General features: G+C 41.4%; 2 protein-coding genes across 16 annotated transcripts in view; both read left to right on the top strand.

Moving 5' to 3' along the window:
- myo9b (myosin IXB) overlaps positions 1-8,069 on the top strand; it is a 54,449-nt gene extending 46,380 nt beyond the window's left edge. For 4 of the 13 annotated variants that reach the window (XM_020081055.2, XM_020081052.2, XM_069522020.1 and 1 more), the window contains 18 exons: positions 372-447; positions 608-720; positions 1,076-1,194; positions 1,720-1,913; positions 2,005-2,112; positions 2,209-2,379; positions 2,467-2,508; positions 2,591-2,702; positions 2,829-2,902; positions 3,103-3,295; positions 3,432-3,560; positions 3,797-3,902; positions 4,109-4,240; positions 4,357-4,480; positions 4,721-4,771; positions 5,544-5,659; positions 5,747-5,886; positions 6,360-8,069. In XM_020081055.2, coding sequence (XP_019936614.2) covers positions 372-447; positions 608-720; positions 1,076-1,194; positions 1,720-1,913; positions 2,005-2,112; positions 2,209-2,379; positions 2,467-2,508; positions 2,591-2,702; positions 2,829-2,902; positions 3,103-3,295; positions 3,432-3,560; positions 3,797-3,902; positions 4,109-4,240; positions 4,357-4,480; positions 4,721-4,771; positions 5,544-5,659; positions 5,747-5,886; positions 6,360-6,895 — 2,536 coding nt within the window. In that variant the 3' untranslated portion in view covers positions 6,896-8,069. Of the gene's footprint in view, positions 1-371; positions 448-607; positions 721-1,075; positions 1,195-1,719; positions 1,914-2,004; positions 2,113-2,208; positions 2,380-2,466; positions 2,509-2,590; positions 2,703-2,828; positions 2,903-3,102; positions 3,296-3,431; positions 3,561-3,796; positions 3,903-4,108; positions 4,241-4,356; positions 4,481-4,720; positions 4,772-5,543; positions 5,660-5,746; positions 5,887-6,008; positions 6,063-6,359 lie in introns of all 13 variants that reach the window. The other 9 variants (XM_069522023.1, XM_069522025.1, XM_069522017.1 and 6 more) reach the window with 7 other exon arrangements.
- A 1,436-nt stretch (positions 8,070-9,505) lies between these two features.
- On the top strand, positions 9,506-13,491 carry use1 (unconventional SNARE in the ER 1 homolog (S. cerevisiae)). 3 transcript variants are annotated; one of them, XM_020080419.2, is made up of 8 exons: positions 9,506-9,660; positions 10,450-10,499; positions 10,719-10,797; positions 11,018-11,170; positions 11,287-11,302; positions 11,395-11,425; positions 11,589-11,751; positions 12,108-13,491. In XM_020080419.2, the coding sequence occupies exons 1-8, from the start codon at positions 9,562-9,564 to the stop codon at positions 12,288-12,290; spliced, it is 774 nt and encodes a 257-aa protein (XP_019935978.1). In that variant the 5' UTR covers positions 9,506-9,561; the 3' UTR covers positions 12,291-13,491. The 3 variants fall into 3 exon arrangements, with proteins under 3 accessions (XP_019935978.1, XP_019935980.1, XP_019935979.1); XM_020080421.2 differs by having other exon boundaries at positions 9,547-9,941; XM_020080420.2 differs by having other exon boundaries at positions 9,547-10,069.
- Positions 13,492-23,801: the final 10,310 nt, after the last annotated feature.

The raw sequence follows: 23,801 nt of genomic DNA, 5'->3' as shown, positions 1-23,801 counted from the left end.
GCACAGAACACTGTCCTGCTGCCATAAGAGCTCACTAATGCACCAAATCTTCTGCTGGAAACAATCCCAACACATGCACCCTGTATTCCTGTTTTTGCTAAAAATTACCTTGGCCAATTATGTAGCTCTTTTAAAATTACACCACAAATTAACTTTGAGCTGATAGCTCCAAACGGGCTATAGAAAAAAAAAAAAAAAAATCCTTTAAACTGCAAGAACTCAGGTTTTACTGTTGACACACTCAAACAATATTAAAATATCATTGATAACAGATGGAAATTCAAAGTTTTGCTCGTGTAGGAAACCTCTCAGCTGTCGATATCTTTCCATATTTGTGTCTTATCTATATTTCATTGTCTCTTCATCCGCAGCAGTGAAACAGCCTCGTCATCAGTTGACAGTTTGTCTCCAGGCTCTGAAGGAGCTGGTGCTATATCAGTCAGAGAGGTATTTGATTTGTTCTATTTTAATGCAAATGTCTTGGTTTCGTATGATCAGATATACATTGTTGACCGTTAGAAATGGTTAAACTCTATACTAACATTACACATACTTCATCCCTTATTAAACCAGTTTTCATTTCATACTTTTGTTTTCTGTCCTGCAGTTGATTTCCCCCTCAGACAGTGATGGATCAAGAGGAAGCTCCAGCAGAAGGAGGCAGCAAGATGTATCCGGTTACCAAGATTCAGCGCACTCCATCGCGTCCACACCTGACAGGTAAAAACACTACGCTGAACCGGTTACACTGTAGACACAGGCTTGTAATGGAATAAGCTGGAATTCTGCCTGATACATTTGTTTGAAAAGGTGAGATGAGTGGATCACAGTGTACTGCGTCTGTGAGGCAGCTGTGTTTATAGTATCTGTGAAGATAAATTGTTATGAAAACACTGTGAATGATTATAACTTTGCTCTTACATCCATGTCTGTTTGAATCACATTCATGGAAATCCTTAAGTGTGACCAAACTGTCCTGAGCACCTTGTGTAGATTCACAACAGAAATTCCTGATGACCAAATGTACTGTTTTATGAATATTCTTTAGAGCTTCTCGTGTGTCTGTTCTCTGCAGGTCAGGTGGTTTCTTCAGCAAGATTTTGAAGAAACGACCCAACAAAGAAGCCCAGACTCCAGACAACGGAGATCTGACACTCGCTCAGGTTCTCAATGAAAAGCCAACAGGAGGGGAAGGTAAATAATATACCTGTGGTCATTGGTTTAGTTTATCAAGGTGTATAATAACATAAGGATTTGCGATAAGAGGGGATATTAAATATATTAATTTAATTTAGTTGTTTGTCTGGGTTCCACCTGCCCAAAGCTGATAAGAAAGTATTTCTGCTGTATACTTAATATCAAACTGTATACATTTCATTGTGGTAATTCTGAGATCAATGTTAAGCACAAAAACTGCTTGAATGCTGTAGCTCACCCCTATCACACCTCATGATCGCTGAGGAAAACATAGGAGTATTGTCATTTATTATTCCCAGGTCTTAACTTATCCTGCCGTTTGCTGTCTGAGAAAACTCTGACCCGTGCAGGATCATGCTCACTAATAACAAAATAACTTGACTTTGGGTTTAGTTACATCAGTGGTACTTAAGCATAGTGTATATTCTGCATTAGAGGTCTGAGAGAAGTGAGCTGGAGAAGTGATCCAGTTATGATTCATTCATTCCCCTTTTTTTCATGTTGTCAAAATCTCCTTTTCAGCCCCAACATCTGGATATCAATCTTGGACTCTATCTCAGTCACATGCTGACCGTGCCAGTAAAAGCTTTGGCCGCAACCCCTCCATAAAGATCAGTCGCGCCACACGGGTCTCAGAGCAGTGGAACGCCTCACTGGACCGGGAGATCACCAACGCAAACGAGCTGCGGCACCTCGATGAGTTTCTGGGCAATCAGGTAAATGAAATACGAGAATTGTTGCCTGTTATAGGAAATACTTTTAACCTACTTACCCACAAATAAATGTTGTGTTTGTGTTTCTCTTTAGGTCAATGATTTCCGCTCCCGCGGGAAGTCGCTGTCAGCCACGGAGGCCATCTTTGTAACAGCCACCATGCAGTTCAGAGAGAATATTAAAGCCATGTATTCCCTCACAGTAAGTCTGTCTGCTGGCACACAACACACACATAATACAAACTGATCAATGCTCTTCATCAATAGTCTCTCCTCTTCGTCCCATAAACTTCACCAGAAACCCACCATCGGCTACAAAGGTCTGATGACGGGCTACCAGAACAAAGTGGTCCTCCTCGCAGGCGACAAGCAGAAAGGTGAAGTCCAGCTGGTGGTCAACTTGTTCCAGTCAGTGCTGGACGGATTCATCAGAGGAGAGATGAAGAAAGAGGAGGCTGAACCTACAAAGGTGAGACAAACACTGAGATTCATTATCTCTCACAATAATTTGTCCAAACGTGAAAAAGCATCATATTCACACCTGTTTGTTTTTCAGCCCACTAAAGCTCGTAAGAAGAGGAGGAAAAAAGATAAAAGTGTAAGTGTGCAGACTTTGGAATTCAGTTTGTTTTTATTCAACATAGATTAGAATTCTAATGGAGTGGCTGTCTGTGTTGTAGATGGAGAGTCCCCTGGATCATGTTTTCGTCAACTATCAAGTCAACATTATGCAGTCGTGTGACCAGTGTAGTTCTTACATCTGGGGCATGGAGAAGGCCTACATGTGCAGCTGTGAGTTCACAATGAAACAAAACTCTTTTTTTTTCCTCATTAGTGTTGGAATGACAGAATATTGCACCATTGCATGATTTAAGTCCCTTTATTGATTTCTGTCTCTTGTTTAATCTTGTTTTACAGATTGTAAAATGGTGTGCCATAAGAAGTGCATCTTCAAAATAGTCACTGACTGCTCCACCTTTTGTGCCAAAAAGGTACGTTTTCATTCTAGAAAACACAGATTGATAACAGGCTCTGTTCCCAAAAGACTCAGCTGTATTTATATACAACCTGGTGATCAATACTTCAGTAAACGACTCCTTTATTTGTAGTTGATAGGTATCATATTTAGATTAATGGACTAGAAGAGGGATGATTCGTCTTACTGACTGTTCAAACCTGTCTGAATTCACAGATTGACGAAGACTCCAGTGGTCTGCACTTTGGCGTGCGCGTCTGTCGCCTCGTCAGTGATAAAAACACAGTTCCCATGGTGCTGGAGATGATGCTGGAGCATGTGGAGATCCACGGCCTCTACACTGAAGGCATCTACCGTAAATCTGGTTCTGCCAACCGGATGAAAGCGCTGCACCAGCGGCTGGAGACTGGTTAGATCCCTTACATACAGTGTTTACAGTTCACTAATGATTAACTGACATGTTGATTAACAATGATTAACGAACATAACATGCAAACTGTGTCGTGGGTCTTTTTTTATTGATGTGATGTTGTTTGTGTGTTTAGACCCCCACCTGGTCTGCCTAGAAGACTACCCCATCCACACAGTGACGGGCCTGGTCAAACAGTGGCTGAGGGAGCTGCCAGACCCACTCATGACCTTCACACATTACAATGACTTCCTACATGCAGTGGGTGAGGAGGCTGTCCCCCACCAGGGGGCAGCATTTTACAGGAGACAGTAGTGGCTCCTTTATCTGCTGCTGGGCTGTAGTTAAAGTTATTTATATGACTGTTTCTTTTTTTAATGGTTAGTAATTAGATGAGGTTGAAACTAAGGTGAAAAGGGTTAATATCAAACATGAGGGAAAAGACATTAACAAAATAAAATAATTATGGGATGTGATTAATTATGTATTTTCTTCCTGTAGAACTGCCAGAGAAGCAGGAGCAGCTTCAAGCCATCTACAAAGTGCTGGATGAGCTTCCCTCTGCAAACTATAACACGCTGGAGAGACTCGTCTTCCACCTCGTCAGGTAGGAATTCTCTCATTGTGACCTTTTGTATATTTGGTTATTTTCAAAACCTATGGAATCAAAACATTGTACTCACTGGTTTATTTTTCCTTGGCGGTGGATATATAATGTATTGCTATGTACCATATTTAATTTACCTCTGTAGTGAAGAGAGAATATGGCTCATATGTACATATATAAATTCTAAAATTTAATATCTCTTGTAGGGTTTGTAAAGAGGAGGCTCACAACCGCATGTCTCCAAACTCGTTGGCCATAGTCTTTGCCCCATGCATCCTGCGCTGTCCGGACAGCGCTGACCCGCTCCTTAGCATGAAGGACGTTGCCAAAACCACCACGTAAGACTCCCATGAAAACAGAAATGGCTAAATCTCTGCCTTGTTCTTATTAACTGTGCACGCCTGTTGATAAGCACGCAGACGCCTGGAACGTTCATGTACTCTCCTCTGTGCAGGTGTTTAGAGATGCTCATCAACGAGCAGATCAGAAGCTACAACGAGAAGATGGAGGAGATCGAGCAGCTGGAGTACGCTGAGTCTCTGGCTCTTAACCAGCTCAAACTCAAAAGACAAAACACGGTGAGGAACGGAATCCTGCCTCGCTCTGGATCACTGTTGTTCAGTTTTCTCTCAAAACAAACAAAATCAATGCTTTACCTCAAGCCTGGATGAAGAAGAAGTAATATGAAAGATTTCAAAAGTCACTTGTGAATCATTGTAAAATCCACTAATATAAGATTATACAACAACCCCGGTTTTAGAAGCTGTTGTTCTTCAGTTACATGGGTAACATGGCCGATGTTCCTTGTCTCTCTTTAGCACTGCTGGCATTTACCTCTCAGGTTCTCAGCTCCTTACAAAGGAGTGGTGGTATGTATCACTGAGTTCTCCTGGTTCAGTAGATTTAATAGACGTAGTGTGTTGTTAGTATGCCATGTAGAAGCACCTGTGCATGGCATGTTAGATGCGGGTGATGTTTGATGCTCTGGCTCTATTTTTATTCTTTTTTTTTCTTTCCTTAATACTTTTTACTCTTCCTTACTAACTGGTAGCAGTTTGCATGTGGCTGTTAGTCTGGTTTAGACCTCCTGCTTGTGATGTGAAGGATATGCATCGTTCTTGTTCTGTCTGTGAGGGGAGAAGATTGCTCTGGGTTGGTGTTGTAATTACTCTCTTTGGAAGAGAGTGACCTAACTTGATATTTGTGTCATGTTATGTTCATGCCTTATTAATTTTTTATTGAAGGAAAACCTCAAACCTCTAACCAATCGGTTGCTGTTTAGTGGTTCACCCTGTCTGGATTGTGGTGATGTGTCCCTCAAACCCCTCACATCAATACTGTTTCGAAAGGGTGGATGTGTTTATTAGCTTATTTTTTTATCACTGCATTTGTTTTGCTCATTTTATATCATTGTTTTTCACAGAAGTGCTGTAAGTATTAAGCGAAAAAGCATGAAAGCTAGTGGCACCATCCGCCCCGCTCTTGCATTCCTCACTAACAAATCTTGGAATCTGTTTCAGATTTGGATCGAAAACCATTTGTTATATTTCTTGTTAAATATAATTAGTAAATAATAATATGTAGAGGACATGTTCAAGTCGAGTTGAAGTTTGAGTGTGTGTGATGTTGTGTCTTCTGCAGGTGCATGAGAAGGTCAGTTCTGATCTCAGCGTGGTTCCTGAGAATGAGCCTCTTGACTCAGACACTGAGGCTGAAAAGAACCTGGTTGAACGAATCAAGTCCATCAAACAGGAGAAGTAAAGAAGTCTTCTTAATCACTACCTCTGTGTTCAGTGAGGTGCAGCGTCTCACTTCTCTGATGTCCTTCTTCTGTCCCTGTGTAGAGAGGATCTGGCCTGTCGACTGCCGGAGATGGAGCAGCCAGGTTCAGACCAGGAGAACCTGGACTCCGAGGCCTCGCTGAGCTCAGAGAGTCTTTTGGACGAGCAGCAGCGCTCCTCCGCCCACAGCTCGGAGCCTGAAGGTCAGTATTAAGCTACAGTGTGGACTCTCTTTCCTTCTACCCGTTTCTTTCACTCACCTGTGGGTTTCTGACCAGACCACGGGGGCCGCTGGGTTGGGCCCTTCCTGTGTTTTATGGTGCAGGTCTGGACCAGTGATGGTGATTGGGGCGGTGACGTCTGCTCTGTAACAAAGCAGGTTGGACGAACAGCAACCGTGTTTGTCTGTGTGTGTTTGTGTGTGTTTGTGTGTGTGTTAGGAGTATGTATGCATGTAAATGCACGTGTGGCACAGGTGCATGCTCAAACTCTCGCCAAATGAATTAATTGAACATCTGGCTCATGTGAAATCAAACGTTTTCCAAATTGACCATAATCTTTGGTAGATAACATGGTTGCATGATCTTCCATTGGTCCTCACCCTCTCATGCTGACCGTGTAAATCTTTGATGAAAATATTTCTCCTACTCTCCTCTTTTTCTTCCCTCTCTTCCAGGACGAGGTGGCTCCCATCTGAGGAGATGCAAGCCAACTTGTCCACCGAAACCGTCTGACCTGGCCCAGCGACCCAAAGTCCTCGGTGCACGCCTCTCTCTACCAAACCTCACCCCTGCTAACTCCACCTCCTCTATATCCAGCTGCGCTTCTTCAACCTCCGACTCATCCAACAGGCACCCGCTGCAACGCCGCAACCCCATCATCCCAGCCACAGTAAAATTCCCACCAGGTGTCCACCCCTACTCTGCGGCCTCCAGTCCGACTACCACTCCTCCTGGGTATCAAGCTTTCAAACATTTGGTCAGAAAGAGGGAGCAGCCGGGCCGCCGTAAAGACAGCACTCAGTCCCTGTACATCGACAACCCACAGTGTGACTTGTTGTTACACTTCTCCTCCTGCCCTCCCTCCACTTCCTCCTCCTCCGTCTCCTTGATGACACGCTCTCCTCCGCACCAGCACCACGAGACACAAGCCCCGAAGGGCTTGAGGCGCTTTTCTGACCCCGATGTACTGTACACAGAAGAGGATGTGTGACTTAAGATGGAGCAGTGAGGAGGATTAGTGTAACAACTTCAGAGTAGAAGAAAGGTAATAAATAGAAATGTCGTACCACAGATGACAAAGATGGGATTGTAAAAAGCCAAGAGGATAAAAATCACACAGAAGAAGAGAAACATTGAACACGATGAAACGTTCAGTCGCTACAGTGGCTCTACACATAAGAGCAGGAGTGAGACGATGTTCTAGTTTCTGTTGTCAGAAGGAAACTAATCAAGGAACTGTTAATGTGTTTAAAGTCGTGTTGTCCTTTATGACAGTAAAAAAAAAAACTGGACAAGATGTTGCCAAGCACCTTTTCTATCTTTTTTCATATTTTGTGGTTACTCTCTGTGAATTCAGCTCTAACACAGGCTGGATTTTATTTGTAGCCTCTTCTTTCTACTTTTTTTTTTTTTTTCTTCAAACACATTTGTGCTATTTCAAGGAAACAATAGAGGTTTCCAGTCGCACTTTTCATTTTTTAGTTCTTCTTATGAGCAATGCATGCTCGCTGAAATGTTAGCTAGTGCCTTGTTAATGTACAGTAATTTGAACAAGAAACTCATTGGGGGGGAGGGGGTTACTGGGATAAAGAGAGGGTTCCTTTGTCTCAGAGTTTTGTGTTTATTGTACTGAAACAATGCAAGACAGACATGTTTGAAACAAGGACCTCAGCATGCACAGTGACTGTTGTATAAAACACAACAGTGATGTCCGCCGCCACCTGCCGCACAGCAATACACCGATACAAGTGTCAAGAAGTCATCACCTTCACATAGCAAAGGGAAAACGGGAGCAGCACACGCCACTTTTCTCCCTTTTTTTTTGAGACAACAAAAGAAACACAAACACAACATTGGCCATTATGCAGCAGCCGTGCCACAATGTCTTAAAAGCTCCAAGAACTCCTTGAAACTCTCCCGACCCTTTTCTGTAATGAACTTCTTGGCTTCCCTCAGCTGTGGACAGTCCCATAATGAGCAGGTTCTGCTGAAGAACATTTCAACATGTCTGAAATGTAATACTAATGTTCCTCTCTGACTGCTGTCGAATGATGTCTGCTAGTTTGTCTGGGTCATGAGGAAGATGTGTAATGTGTAACAGAGTGCATGGTTGGGACTGAATGTTATTAGTATTAACGTGACAATACAGAACCTGATGCTTGTAACGTCTGCTGCTCCTGTGTGATTCCATCTGGTACAGTCGATCAACTTTCTCAGAACTGATTTTGGAAACATAACATCTTTTTTAGTGTAGAATATAAAGAAAGGTTAAGTCATGAGTTATTAGTGGAAGAGCTTTCACGTTATGTACATTTGAATGCAAAATATGAAACATGAGAGAGGTCATTGAGAAAAATGTCCATAAATTGTTCTTCTCCATGAAGCACCGAAACTGTTTACACCAATGTCTTTGACTAATAATATGAGGTGAGTGAGAAGATGAACACAAATTCATTCAAAAAATAATTTCACTATGTTTTGGGTTTTTACCTTCAGGCAGATGAGTCTCTTTATTCATTTTTGAAAAATGTAACACTTTACTCACACACACAGATAATTGGCTGTATAGTAACTATAGACTATATATATAAATGTCTGACATGAGTGCGGCCCCAAATGTGAACGCATAATGTCTTGATCGCTTCTAGGTAGTTCTTATAACAAAGGTTTTTTTATTCGTGTGTATTTTTCAGAAAAGTTTGGTTAAAATAGTTATTTGATGACTGTCGTGATTGACAGTTTATACTGGCTTCCGATTAGTTGAGTGTGTGAATCCACAGTACCTTGATCCTATTCACTGATCGCTGCTTTGCAGACTGGAAACTTGTCATCCATGTTTAAATAGTATAGATAGTAACACAGACTTGTTTCTTTAGTTAAGAGTAACTTTAACAATGATTCTTAATCAAAAGAAATTGTGAAAACACATTCTTTTGTTGCTGAACCCTGTGCCTTGCTGCATATATATGGTTTCCTTCTTAATTTCTTAATTACAAAAAGGTTTTGTCCACACATTCATTCATCAGGTCCAGAAGAATCACAGGTAATAATAATAACTATAATTATAATAATAATAATAATAATAACTTTATTTAGGGAGCAATTTAAAAAATCTGAGATACGAAGTGATTTAAAAGGGCAGCAGAATAAAACAGACAGGTCATAAAATCATAGCACAGAAATGTATATAACAATATAATATAACAATATTCATTTAAAAGAACTCTCAAAGCATGAACATTATTTTAATGACCACAGCAATAAAGTCTTTGCTAATGTGCCAAATCTTCATCCAATAAAAATCATGTTTCTTTGGAAATATCACAAGTGACACTGACTGTGCTATAAAGTGAATGAATATAGATGAGGACAAACAGCTATGATCAATAAGGACCTAGATTTATTTACATAGCACCAGTCACACACGAGAAAAACGTTTTACAGTGGCATTCAAATATTACATTAATAAAAACCATAATAGCATTATTTCAAATTCAAACCTCATTACACAAATGTATCAATCTTATTAAATGTCGTAAATACGGACTTAAGGCCGCATTCATTCATATTCACGTTTATTCTCTGCGTTAAAAAACGAGTAAACAAGCATCGGAGGGTGTGACGTCACAACGCTGCGACGGTGAGTCGGCTCCAAACATGGCTTCCAGATTGGAGATAAATTTCATCCGGTTGTTGTCCCGCTGTGAATCCATCGCCTCTGAGAAGCGAGGGGAGGCAGAATGGAGGCTGGAGAAGGTAAGAGGACATGAAGATGGAGGACACGAAGTCAAACCTTCAGTAGCTTCATGCTAACACCTCTGACGCTGTTTGTGAGACGGTGCTGCTGCTGCTCGTCAGCCACGTCGTCACGGAGCGAGGAGACAGAAGAGCAGCGACCCTCAGTTTCAGCTTTACTGTCAAACAGGGACGGAGATATTTACCTGTGAAGTGTAGCTGCTGTGTTGACTCAGGTCCTTCAGTTGTTATTCTGTCATAGTGTCCAGCTGCTCGTCACAGACGGAGACACCACGGTTCAGGTACAGACGTGTCGGTACTGTTTATAAAATCACGTTAAACTGTTCCGGTGACGATGGTTCAAACATCAGACCACAGGTTGGATTGTGCTGACTCATCCTGGCGTCTTCGTTTAAATTATATTTATGAGGTAAATAAATTATTATAATAATACAACTCGTCATTGCAACATCATCACGAACTGCAGTCTGCAGAGCGAGCACCACGTCAACATACCACAGTTTACATTATTATCTGAATTATAATTTGAGTTTGACTCTCCTTCATTAACATGTGATCCTCCTGTGAAGCACTTTGCACCATTTCACAGATCAGAGTTCATCACAGCAGCCATGTTTGTGTGTGAAACACTCAAGTACGAGGTTCAGATTGTTTAGAGGTGGTTTAGAAACAGGATTAACCTTCACATTAGTCTCTTGACAAATGCACTTAAAGCTGAAAGTATTTTTAAAGTATCATCAACTGTTCAAAATAACTTCAACTGTGAACTGTGTTTTTGCTCCTCTGTAGTATGTTGGTGCTCTGGAGGAGATGTTGGTGGCTCTGAGGAAAAGCCAGAGGTAACGACATCATCTCATATGACCTAATGTTTTTTTTCATGCTCACTTGTTGCACATAAAACTCAAATGTTTACTTTCACCTTCAGTGTCAAAGCAACTAAAGTTGTTCAAGACTTGCAAACCACAAATCTTCTCATGCTGTTTTTTCTTTTTTACGTGACTACATAGTGATAGTTAAAGAACTAAGAGAATACAATAACACAATATTTCTCCGTGCAGCAAACCCACAGCGGAAGTCCTGACTGATTACTCAAGAAAAGTCGACTTTCTGAAAGGACTCCTGGAGGCAGAGAAACTGGTCAGTGGCCATATTTAAAAAGCCATGATTTCCCTTTTCAAAATGATGATGTGACTTTAAATGTTTGTAGGACCTTTAATCAATTGTTCATAGTCACTTGTATAATGTTAAATCTAGAATGATTTCTGATTCTTGCTCAGATTTCTTTTATTGGTCTGTTGAATTTTGTTTCCTTCTTTAGGAGTTTTCTGATGTGTGTCTTTCCTGTTCTCCTTCACAGTCTTCACCAACAGAAAAAGCTTTAGCCAATCAGTTCCTAGCTCCCGGGCGAACGCCAACGATAGCCAATGAGAGGATGCCTGCCACTAAGACTGTCCACATTCAGACGAAGGCTCGGTGTACGGGAGAGATGAGGGACGAGCTGCTCGGAAAGGTAGGATGAGTGAATGAGTTTTCTTTATCCTGTGAAGATGTTTGTGAGAACGATTCAAAAATGATTTTCAATGTTGGATTTCCTCATAAATGTTTATGTCTTTGGTGTCATTTCAGGTTCCATCAGGCAAAGGTAAGAATGATTCTGTTTGTTTCAGTATCTTACTGTTTTTTTTAACAAATTAAACGTGGAGGTAAATCTATGTACCTCTCTCCTCTCCGTAGGAACATCAGAGACAGACTTACGAAACAGAAGGTAAAGCTTTGAACATCATTTCTTGTACTTGTTGATACAGTGCATTAGTCTAACGTTTAGGTTCGTTTGCAGCTCTGTTTAATTTATTATCATGTCACTATTCACTGTTAAATACTTTCACAAATCAAAGCGTTAATAAGACCGCCCTGACCGACCTGTGCAGGGGTGTTCCTCTGGATGAGCGTCAGTCGGCTGCAGAGCTGGACGCCGTCCTGCAGCATCACCACAACCTGCAGGAGAAACTGGCCGAGGACATGCTCAACCTGGCCCGAAATCTGAAGAACAACACGATGGCTGCACAGAACATCATCAAACAGGACAACCAGGTAACTGGAGAAATACAGTTTTCAATTTTTGCAAATGTTTTCGATTCTATATCAGATAACCAAAAAAATTGTTTTATTTTAATTTTATCTTTGCTTCAGACTACTAGGTCCATATCGGTAACAAAATAAAATAAGCAAATGACAAAATACAGAAGAATAATATAGAAATAGAATTGACTTTTTCTCCTCCTGATGACACGTGTCTCTGCTGACTCTGTCCACTAGTTGGCAGTATGAGACAAATAATATTCACAATCAGCCTTTGAATCCACATTGTGAAGAAGAATTGATCTATGAGTTGTCATTTCTTTCTTTAAACCAACTCCTTCCTGAAAATTTGTGCTGACATTTCCCAGACTCTGAGTCAGTCCATGCGCCAGGCGGACCTTAACTTTGAGAAGCTGAAGACGGAGTCGGAGCGACTTGAGCAGCACACCAAGAAGTCTGTGAACTGGCTGCTGTGGATGATGCTCATCCTGGTCTCCTTCACCTTCATCAGCATGATCCTCTTCATCAGAATCTTCCCCCGACTCAGATGATGACCGCAGACAGTCCTGAACTCTTTTTAGTCCTGCGCTCTCCCGTGTTTTTACAGCATGGGTCTCAGTAGATCTCCACCTCCTGTAGTGTCTGTGCGTGTGATGCAGATCAGTAGTGTTCAGAGCCAGAAGCAGCTCAGGCTGAAGGACTGAAAAGTTTGCACTTTTTGAAACTGAAATTCTTCCTCTAAACAGGCGGATGAAAGAAAGATGTAGATGCAGGAACTGGTTTAATGCTTCAGTATTCATTTTTAAAAACAGGACGGAACATGAATGGAGGTAAAGTGATACTTGCATCACAATCTTAATACCCAGCCGAGACTGAGCCTTAATTCATTTAGTCCCTCACCAGCTCGGCCTCTTGCTCGTCTCAGTCTGCACTTTCTCACGCAGTGGGACTAAAGTCAGTATATGTTTGTCAAACATATTTACCATAGAACATGTGTAGCACATTGTATATTAAAGAGTTTATGAACCGTCCAGCATCAAGTGCATGTCACCCTGGATATCCCCAATTTAACATCTGATTCTGACCTAAAACAGTTTGGTAACACTTTACTTTAACTCCCCTGTTAAGTGTTTGTAAATTGATAATATACATGTTTAATAAATGGTTAATTCCACACTAAACAGACGTGAGCAGATACAGACATTTGAAGCGTGCTTTAAGATATATTTTGCACTATTACAACTCGATGATATTGTGTGTCAATACATCATCTTCCACTTATGTGTGGAGGACTTGCAGTTGAATAAAAATACATTTTTAAAATGTTGTATCTGTTTGCAGCTACGTTATAGTGTTTATAAACCTCTTGTGAAATGTTAATATAATGCATATGAACGTTAAACTGAAGTGTTACCAGTTGTTTTCCTTGAACAGAATACCATTACAAACTACGCCTCCATTTCTTCATCTGCAATTGGGATTTTGAAAAATGAATTGTCAACCGTTTTAGATGTTGAGATATTAGATTTATTTCATCACTCCACATATTTCCATCATCCTCAGTCCTGTTCGTTGTCTAAGAGTCTGTATGTTTCGCTGGCTGATTCTGTAAATGTTCATCATGTTCGTCCGGTGATGTTGTAGTTTGGTGATGAGAAACAAGTACGTTTTTCCATCCCTGCGTTCAGGAGGAGCTGGAGACTGTCGAGTGAGAGGAAGGATTTGTTCTCATTAAATGACTGTAACCTCTCAGTCCGTCGCTCAGTTTACAGCTGTGTGTGTATGTGTGTGTGTGTGTGTGTGTGTGTATACAGACTCTACAGTAAATGGAAATCTTTGACTGAATAATAATTGTGAGATCTGGATGTGGGAGCTGTTTCTTGACCTTTCCACCTCAACTCAAACACCAAACAGCGCCCCCCCTGCCTTTTGTAGAAATAAGCTGATGCAGTGACTTCCTGTGGCCACTCTGTGTCACTCCTGCTCTGGCAGTATACGCACTCAATGACCTCCATGACCCTGATGGCCTGATCAAGCCATGAATCTAAGTTAACAGCCCTCTACCCATTTAGAAGTGATGTGAGTGGGCTAAATAAAGGCAGTCCTCCACCTAAATTAAATCACACAGCGATCACATGTGACTCTTCATCTGATATATTCGATTCCTCGTTATTTTAGCCTGATATCCGCAGGGCGACAGTGATGTAAGACTATTTTTCACAGTGAAGAAGCTTCTTCTCGCAGGTTAACATTCCTCCCGTGTTGTTAATTCTGAGGCCTGTGGAGCTGACTGGCTTGCCCAGACTTGCAGCTCTGCCCCCGGCCCTTCCTCTCGCCCCTCTCCCCGCCCCGCTTCACGGCGTGCAGGCTGACTGGTTGACTGGGCCGATGCCTGGCCCGCCGTGTATTTTGGGATCCCTGGAGGGTATTTCGCCTGCTGGAAGCCGAGGTATGCCGGCCACCGGGAGACCAAATGAGGTTGTGTCACTGCGGAGGATCATCATCGCTCAGTTTAATCACAGCTGTTTGCGCCTCCATTCTCAGACCTTCAGTGAAGCTCAGGCTGTGACGCTGCAGCTCTGCTTCTCAACTCAACGTGCGGGACATGACTTCACCAGCGGGGCAGTTTCCCATGTTCATTATAGCTGTAATACCCCATTAACTGGAAGAGACTGTTACCCATTGGTGTGGTAGTTTCCCACATATACTCCAGAGTCTGTGGTGTGTTCAGTATGAGTTCATATATTCAGCAGAAACGTCTCCGTTGGGTTCACTGCTAACATCTGTCTCAGTAAACCTGAACACATTCTTTCCTGAAGACGTTTTCCCACGGCACCATCGGAAAACAGTTTGGCAACAAAGTTGTAAATTTAACTTTACAACTTTGTACCAACTATAATTTGGTACAGCTTTTAAAATAAGGCACCTTTAATGGAGGAATCAGGTCGTAACACGTGAACGAAACTTTCAGCTCCTTTACATTTAGTGAGTAGTCATTTTGACAGTCGTTTAAAAGGGGATTAGCTCATAAAATGTGATGCACATATACAGTAAGTATCCAGGATTGTTCAAATTAGCTCCACCACCAGCTCCAGCTTTCAAAAGCTGCTTCTTACATAGTGACAGGCCCCCTTCATTCATCTAATGACTACTACTCATTCTCCAAGTGCATTTACTGCTAATGCAGGACGATAGAGTATTTTTATTTTGTGTGTTGCTACTTTTACTGCATCTCAATATTTCTTCTCACACTGGTCGTAATGAATGACTATAATAAATCTCTGCTTTATAGATATGTATAAATCAGGTTTGATTTATTGATTAGAATTACATTTAGGTTGTCAGCTTGTAAAATCCTCTTGGTGGATTGGAGAACTGATCTGAACCTAAATTAATGATTTACTGTTATTAAGAACTGCAGAGTTGATGGTTTATTAGACAGTGAATATGACGGAGTGAGTCCAACATATTCAGAGCGTTATGTTTTTGTTATGTAGAGATATGAGAGAATTGAAGAGAGAGCTGGTGAATGACAGACACCAAAGTTCTCCTGGTTAAACACAAACTGCAAACATTGTGATTCATGGAAGTCAACACGATAACTTTTCTAACCAAGTCAAGTCAAATTCATTATCCCATCCGAGGGAAATTCAATAAAGGCATTTAAAATAAGTAGAAACCCTCATAAATACTGTCATCACTTGACAGATGACAGGGACAAAAATAACATTCAACACATGGACAAAGAAGAAGATACACACCAGCTAGTGATGTTTGACAACCTGACAACCAAGATTTGTTGTTTTCAAGAACTTAAAACTCTGTAGAAAAACATTACCTATTCATCCTTAACAAGCCACAAGTTACAACTTTTGTTTACCACAAATGACCTATAAGTATTAGATGTTTAGATGTTTCTGTCCCTGAAATACCCAGTGAACATAAAGACAGAAGACAACTCTAGCAGTTACAAAATCATATCTGCACTGCAGCATACACACATGTAGACCTCACACACACACACATACTAATATACATCTTTTTTAATTCTTTGCAAAATAAATCTTCATGGGACCTTCAGCATTTGCCTCATGTTATGCGGCTGCTTTTGACAAGACGTTATTCAACCATGGATATAAGCAGCATCTTTGAAATAACAATGTGAGATACAATTTCTATTATGACCAAGATCAATTAATCAAAGAATCGTGTGTGTGTGTGTGTGTGTGTTTGCTCCCTCCAAACAGAGGAGGACAGAGGAACAAATTGTTGAGAATGAGAGAACTTCCATCTCGTCTCAGAGCAGCGCTGCGCCTGTTAAACACTCGGGTCTTTTTAATTTGGTCTTTGGCTGCAGCTACAGTGAGGATTTAAGTTGCCTAAAGAGATCAAGGAGATTTCTCTTTCATGCTCTTTTTGTTCCATCTACTTGCTTTGGGGAGCAAAAGGCTAAAGAGGTTTTTTTCTTTCTTTTTCTCTTTTCTTTCTTTCAGCCTTTTGAATGTGCTGTGATGTTAATGACCTAATGAAGCTTATAAAGTCAGACGCTATCTTACACATGCATACTCCTATTCATGCAGCAGAGGAGGGATCTGCTTCTTGTTTTATGTTTTCGTCACAGTGCTCTACAACACATTTTACCCCTAAAGAAGGGGGCTGGTCCAGGGGTGGGGCCAGGGGGAAACTGGCCCTAGCTGAAATCTGATTGGCCCCTGAAGTGCTGTCGTCCTGTCAATAGTCTTTAGAAACAAGAAAACATCTAGTAACCTACTAACCACAAATGTGAGAAAAGTTAACAGTTTTTATTTCTGAGCTTTTTGGAAGTTCACAATGTGCCTGAACAAAAAAAAATACATTTAACAATGTGTGTGATGGAACTATATCTGTGCTCGTATGTTGGGGGTTGTATAATTGGCCCCTCTGTGTAAATTGTTAAAACATTCCTATCTGCCACTGACCTTATTCTAAAAATTAAAAAACGAATTGAAAGTTTTCACTGATTATAACTTACTTTCAAGGTTTATGGAAAATGGAAAAAAAAAGTTTCAAATAGTTTTTACGTTGGACATGGAAACCCTGTCTACATCTGGATCGAAGACAACAATGATGGAAAGTCCAGGGTTTATCCCCCCACCCCGACCGGAACTTATTATTAAAGGTAATTAATATATGAAGCCATATGAAATCAGCAAACCAAACTAATTCAGTGTAAACAGTAAACCTTTATAAAGAAGATGTCGTGATCAACGTCACTGTGGATATCAGACTCCTCATCTCCCGTCTGCACAGGTGTGGAGGACGTTTCTCTGTTTTCAGTTTGCCGTTACTGTTTCCCTCGACAAAACCTGCCTCTGTGTGTGTGTGTGTGTGTGTGTGTGTGTGTGAGTGTGAGTGTGTGTGTGTGTGTGAGAGCCAGCATTTCTGTATCTGTCTGTCTGTGTGGTTGTGTTGTGTCTGTGGCTCTTCCTCAGTCTTAACATCCTAATGGGGGTTGCTCTCTTTTTCACACACACACACACACACACACACACACCCCTGTTGTGGCAGCTCTCTGACTGGTTGGTTGAAGCACGCATGAGGAGCTCTCTCTCTGTTTCTTTGAGTCATATCATCTTCAAAAAGTACATCACAAATAAACCAAGCAGACACAACAGTGTGTGTGTGTGTTTGTGTGTGTGTGTGTGTGTGTATGTGTCTGTGTGTGTGTGTGTGTGTGTGTGTGTGTGTGTGTGTGTGTGTGTGTGTGTGTGTGTGTGTGTGTGTGTGTTTCTCCCATGCATGCATATGTATGGTTGTTGCAGCGCACATGTCAGGAGCCACATGTGATTCCCTGCAGCCCTATATCACTCTACTGTTCCCAGCCAAGTGTCAACATGTGGGTTAATGCACTGAGCCCTCCAAGCTATTAGTCAGGCCGTGCGGCCCTGAAACTGTCCCCAGTGGAAGAGTAAAGCTCCCAGCTGGTTTCTGCTCATGCTCTGATGTATGGAGCTCAGGTAGTGCTGCTGTTGAGAGGCTTCATTTCTTCCTTCACCTTTTAGTGGCTGGGATGTCCCAGTGGGCGGGACTGAAGAGCGTGGCTGGTGCTACATGAGGCTCTGTGGATTGATGGTGGGACAAGTTTATCTGCCTCCACCACATGAGAGCTAAACCTAAATATGCTTATCAATGTTGTTGAGTTAAATGAGAATATTGACACCACTCTCATGTCTGTCCGCTAAATGTCTAACAACGTGCAGCAGCCCAGTTCCAGTTCCCTTCATAATGAGCTAAGCTAACCATAGCTTATTATGAAGGGAACTGGGAACCACTGGCTCAACAAAATCCACCTACCATGTCAAATAACAATTTTTCCAGTGGTCCCCAACAATTCCTTGACCAGGAGCAGTTAAGGGCAACCAGCACAGAGGAAAAAATCTGAACTATGGACGACATGACAACTCCCAAAAGTGAAGCACTTCAAAACTACAGTATTGTACATTACAGTACATAAGTATTATGTATTAGAAAAGTACTTATGTTACTTTTCACCTCTATCGTGAATGAACATATATATGTGAGTTGTATGTATCTTATCATCTGACTCTATGGAAGAGAGTAAATATATGTATATAAACTATTCCTTTAAATAGAATAGAATGGAATAGACTGCCTTTATTGCAATTGTGCAGCTACACAGTGACTTTTTTAATGTGGACTGAGGTTAGATGTTGCAGGTGGTTTGGATACGACTCTTTTTCTTTGAACATTGGGCTGTAAATCGCGGCTCAGACGGAGAGGAAGCCTTGAGGGTGAGGAGGCGAAGGAGCTGTCGAGCAGGAGCGTGGCAGTTGAAGCTCTGGGCTCTGCCTGTGGCCGGAGCCAAGACCGGGTTGTGTAATGGGGGCGAGGGGTGGAGGAGGTGGAGATAGGCGGGTGTCTATCCCAGGAATAATACGCTGTTTAACAAAAGTGTTTGGAGCCGGTGCACCTCTCCTGGGCCCCTCAACGTTTTTCCTCCAAGAGGCCCCAAGCTGCAGCAGCAGGTGGAGGGTCCTTCCTGGAACGAGGGAGGCTCCTCAGGGTTAGGAGTGTACTGTATGTGTGTGTGTGTGTGTGTGTGTGATATCTTTCTGTTTTTGCTTTCATATAACAGGTTCTCCCTCTCTCTGATTTTCCACTCAGTCTGGATATCCTTGCCTTTATCAATAATGCAAATGAACCAAACACTGTAACTGACTCAACATTTAGAAGAAACAGGCGAAGCTGCTTTTAAGGTTGAAACAAAAATAACCAAAGTCTTGTTTGTGTGAAAAACTGCATGTTGACAAAAGCTCTGAATCCTTGACTGAGCTGTTATTTGTGAGGATGTTTGAGAGCAAGGTTTTCTGTCAAGGGTAGTTTCAACGTCACCGGTGACATGTTTTGTCCAGTGAGTTGGAATGTCAAGGCCGAACAGATGGTCCATGAATAATTACAAATACAAAGGTGACACATTTTAGCAAAAGAGGGACTGGAAACGAGAAGCTCGGAGATATACTGAGTGAACCGGCATTTTAATACAGGAACATTTTCAGTTTGTATCTCCTCTCTACTCCCTCATATTCCAGATACACCTCAGACAAATAGCTTGTTAGACCAGAGCAACCTGTTGTATTAGTTTAATCTGCATGTCTCAGGGACAGATGAGAAAAGACAACTAACCTGTGATAAACTCTCAGCATCTCCACTGACAAAAAAACCCCCAAACTCTCCTCGTGATCTTTACTGGAAACTAGTGAGACAAAATTCATCCAGGTGAAACATGTGGTGGATGTTTTCGTGTTACAGGCTGAATCCTGGGTTCACAGTGTTCAAACCATATAAAACTGTTCATAAATGAGTAAGTGGCCTGACAAACTCCTGCAGAGGGAGGGTGTTTGATTTACAGGACGAGCTGCAGACATTAAGGTTTTTACACTGTGATCTCTGTTGAAGGTTTGTAGTCTACTGCACCTGCAGCACAGTGGAGATATCACCGTGTTCCAGCTGCAGGAATTTGTCTTTTGGGAAACCACTGAAATATACATTCTTTACATTGAAATTCAAGTACCAGAGAAAACGAGACAATGATAGATTAAGTGACAGGTTTAAATGCATTAAGACAGTTGTAGACAGTACAACTATTCACAAAATACACATTGCATTTGCTTTCCTGACAGATTTTGATACTTCACTACAAATACTTTTACTTCAATATTATTTTTTATTATTTTTTATTTTTATCTCAGTAAAAGCTGTTTTTATATCTATTCTGGGATGTCCTGGTTTTACTGAAGGGATTTAAGATGCTGATAATGTTGATTTTCATCCTCTCTCCCAGTCATCTCTAATGCCCCTATTGAATAAAGGTACATTTCAGCTAAATGTCAAATGTTTAAGTCAGATGGTTAAGGTGTTATGCAGTTTTCTTTGGATTTGTCTGCCCCTCTCTTTAAGCGTCACACTGGCCCTCACCACTGTTGCTGCAGCAGTTACTGATATTTCATCCTCTATCATCTCTCCAACCACATCTCCGTTTACCTGAATTGCTCTCTTTTCCCACTTCTGCCCGTTCATCTCTCTCTGCACTCCTTCACCCGCTCCTGTGTCTCGCCCTCTCCGTCTCGATCTCTCTCACTCTGCAGCACAACAAGCAGAGAAATGTATCTGCTGAATAAAACATCACAGCGGCAGAGAGAAGGTTGTGAGAAGCCCTGACCTGCAGTTGTAACGTGTTTCTTTATTTAGTAGCTCAGAGATCTTCTGACCAAATCCTTGCATACAAGACATTTTAGGAAATAAAAAATAACTGTGCGTTTTCTAAAGATAATGGAAAATAGATTTATTTTTTATTGAATGCTTTTTAAAATGTCTTGCAGAGGAGAGTGCAGCTTCATGTGTCCCATGTTCCATCCTTTAAGGAACTTGTGTAATGTGGCAGCACTGGGATTATAATTGTTTTCTTGCACAGACTCAGAAAATAGATTTTGAATCATGTTGCAGTCAGGACCTTGGTCAGGCCACAACAGAACATGAGTTTCAGCTTGATTTAACTGAAGTTGTACTCTTCATGAGTCTTTATGTGAATATAAGTCTCTGGATGATGGTTTGATCTCTGATGTCATCTTGCTTCATTTTTACACTTTCTGCAATGCACCAGCTCCACTGGCAGCTGAACAGACCCAGAGCGTGATATGATACCACCTCCATGCTTGACAGTGGGTGCAGTGTTTTTATGGATTGAATGCCTCACCTCTATCTATTGAAATATCATTTCTATAATTCAGAACAAAATGATCAAACTCTCCTCCTTTCAAACCAACAGACACTGGGTCATCTTTTTTTTCATCTGACGTGTGCAGTCCTGTTTATAAAGGCACAACTGTTGTAAGTTATTCTCACTAATAGCAAGTTAAGAAGCAAACTCATGAATTAAACTATGAGGGAACTCAGAGAGCACTCATATACCTCCACCAAGGGCGACTGGCAACTTTATCACCACATCGCATATACATTTATTCAGATCAGATACATGAGTCATGGAGACTTTTAATGCAAAAACTGCTTATAATTTCATCTGCTAGCGCTCTACACATGACCGTTTTTCAAGATTATTACCTTTGTGAAGGAGGTTTTGTTTTCATCTGCATTTGTTTGTCTGTCTCTTTGTCAGTTGTTTAGCAGCAATACACACAAATATCTAGATTGGATTATCACAAAACCTGGTGGAAGGATGCAGTATGGGTCAGGGAGATCTCAATACATTTTGGTGTGGATATGAGTCGGGGGGAATCGACTTTCTTTAATATTGCAAGAAAGGACATTTTTCAACATTTTCATAAATTTTTCAGAGAATAATTCATAGTTCTTAGTGTGATTAAAAATCCCACATGTGTAGGGGACTGATATCTATGAGTGTGTGTAATATGGTGCAGATCCAAATAAAAATCCAGACAGTGGGAAAGATCTGCATAATGAAAAACGTATCTTACAATGTTCAAGAAAGGGGGAAAAAAATCCTCTTTAATCGAATCCACCCCAAAGCTTTATGGGTACTTCCTTGGTCCATACTCCACCCTTCCACCAAGTTTCAATAAATCGGATCAGCAGTTTTTGCCGTTGACAAACAAACAGCAACAAAGACATGACCTCCTTGGCAGAGCTGTTGATATTGAACTTTCAATGCCCCCAAGATTTATAATAAGGAAATGTATTACCACTTTAGTGAGACCCACGGAAACTTCATGAGACCAAATGTATTTGTTTTTGACAAACATGTATATTTCCTAATCATTCTGTCACTGAAGAATAACTGAAATCCACAAACATCCATTGACAAATGAGTTTGTGTAAATGAATAAGGTAACGATAAGGAACATGTGTCACTGATACGTTTACATGTTCCTAATCATCACTTATCTAATCCTGGTCTGCATGTCTGATGGAAATCTAACTTATTTTTGCATACAGTGAATACTTTGTATTTTTCAAATTGTGTTATTTATACACAATTTTTATATACTACACACTGTACTGTCACACAGCATGTAATCAACACACACACACACACATGCACTCAGTCAAGTAAATGACATTTCAATAATCCCATTTTGAGTAAATCTAATCCCGCAGTTTGTTTGTTGACTCCCAGACCTCTCGCTGAACTTTTACACGCATCCATCTTCCCTGATCCACGACTTCCCTGTCCTTCTCTTGTGAGAACATAAACAAACACTGTTCTTATTACTGTCATTCTAGGAAGCTTCAAGACAAAACGCAGCCACCCCTGTTCCTCCCATTCTCATTGTGCGTAGTGCCGGCCCCGGGGTCACGGAGTAGCACTGTGGTCAATCAGACCTGTGTTGTCGCAGGATGTTGGAAGTAACACGCCTCGGGGCTGTGGCTGGAAATAGGACTTGGAAAGAGTGAATAGTTAAAGCCTTGATGTCTGGCCTCCTCGCTCCTGGTCCTCCGGGATGGAAAAGAAGAGGCCACACACATACCAACACACACTCACGCCCTCTGTCAAACCACTGACAGGAGCTGGGGGCCAGTACTTAAGACTTCCACCAGGTCAATAACAATAGTAGAAGGCAGACGGAAGAGGAAACTAATCAAGCATTGTGGCAGTTTGTTTGGCAGCCATGTTACGTCCAATTCTGTTTGAGGAAGAGACGGTTGACTGGGGTGGGGGGTGTGTGTGCTCTGCAGAGGCTGGGCTAGCATTCTATTAAAAGTAGCAGTTAGTCTCCTGCTCCCCTTTAATTGATGTTGTCGTGAACGCTGCTCTCTGCATTTGATCCTCGCAGGAGAAGCAGTTCTCACCTTGGATGTGGTGTTTGCTACGTCCAGGATGGGCGGTGAGTGGCCGGCTCTGTTTCCTCTGTAAACACAAATACAATGCTGCTGCATTTACCCCACAACCGAGCCGCGCTCTCAGGAAGTAATTAAGCGTTTCCCCTTTTCTCTTTCCTGGTTCTCAGTCGATCTCTGCGTCAGAGAGAATATATGGCCGGCACTCTGCCCTCCATCAGCCCCTCCTGTTTATATCTGTGAATATATCTTACAAGGAAAACATCTTTGTTGTTCATTTTTATGATTAGCCCATCTGCACGCTATTCTTAGATTGTATAGAGCATGTACATCCCCATGCATGTTTGTAATTTTACAAGAGTCAAAGTTTAATCCACATATTTCCAAACAATTTCCTGCTCCGCTCAGAGGTCAGGAAAACACTTGAAGCTATTAAACTGCTGGCGAATGCACAGTATGTGTCCAATAAATGTTTACAGCTTTGTCAGTGCAGTGTGGTCTCTGTTCATCAGGATTCTGATGGTTGTTCCAGAATCTGGTTCCACACTTGGGCATGATTGAATCAGAGAAAACTAAATAGAATGATTAGAAATTATGATATAGTATATACGATAGAATAGTCATTTAATTTGCATATCCAACAACCTTTAATGTGCATTTAACAACAACCCACATAAGGTATCACATGTCAATTCATATAATTTCTGTCGCTTTGTTGTATTTGAAACATAATTAATTTCTTCAAAGAA

This window comes from Paralichthys olivaceus, chromosome 3 (assembly GCF_024713975.1).
Source record: "Paralichthys olivaceus isolate ysfri-2021 chromosome 3, ASM2471397v2, whole genome shotgun sequence".
Classification (NCBI taxonomy): Eukaryota; Metazoa; Chordata; class Actinopteri; order Pleuronectiformes; family Paralichthyidae; genus Paralichthys; species Paralichthys olivaceus.
The sequence above is the reverse complement of the archived record's forward strand: the minus strand, read 5'-3'. Positions and strand labels throughout refer to the sequence as shown.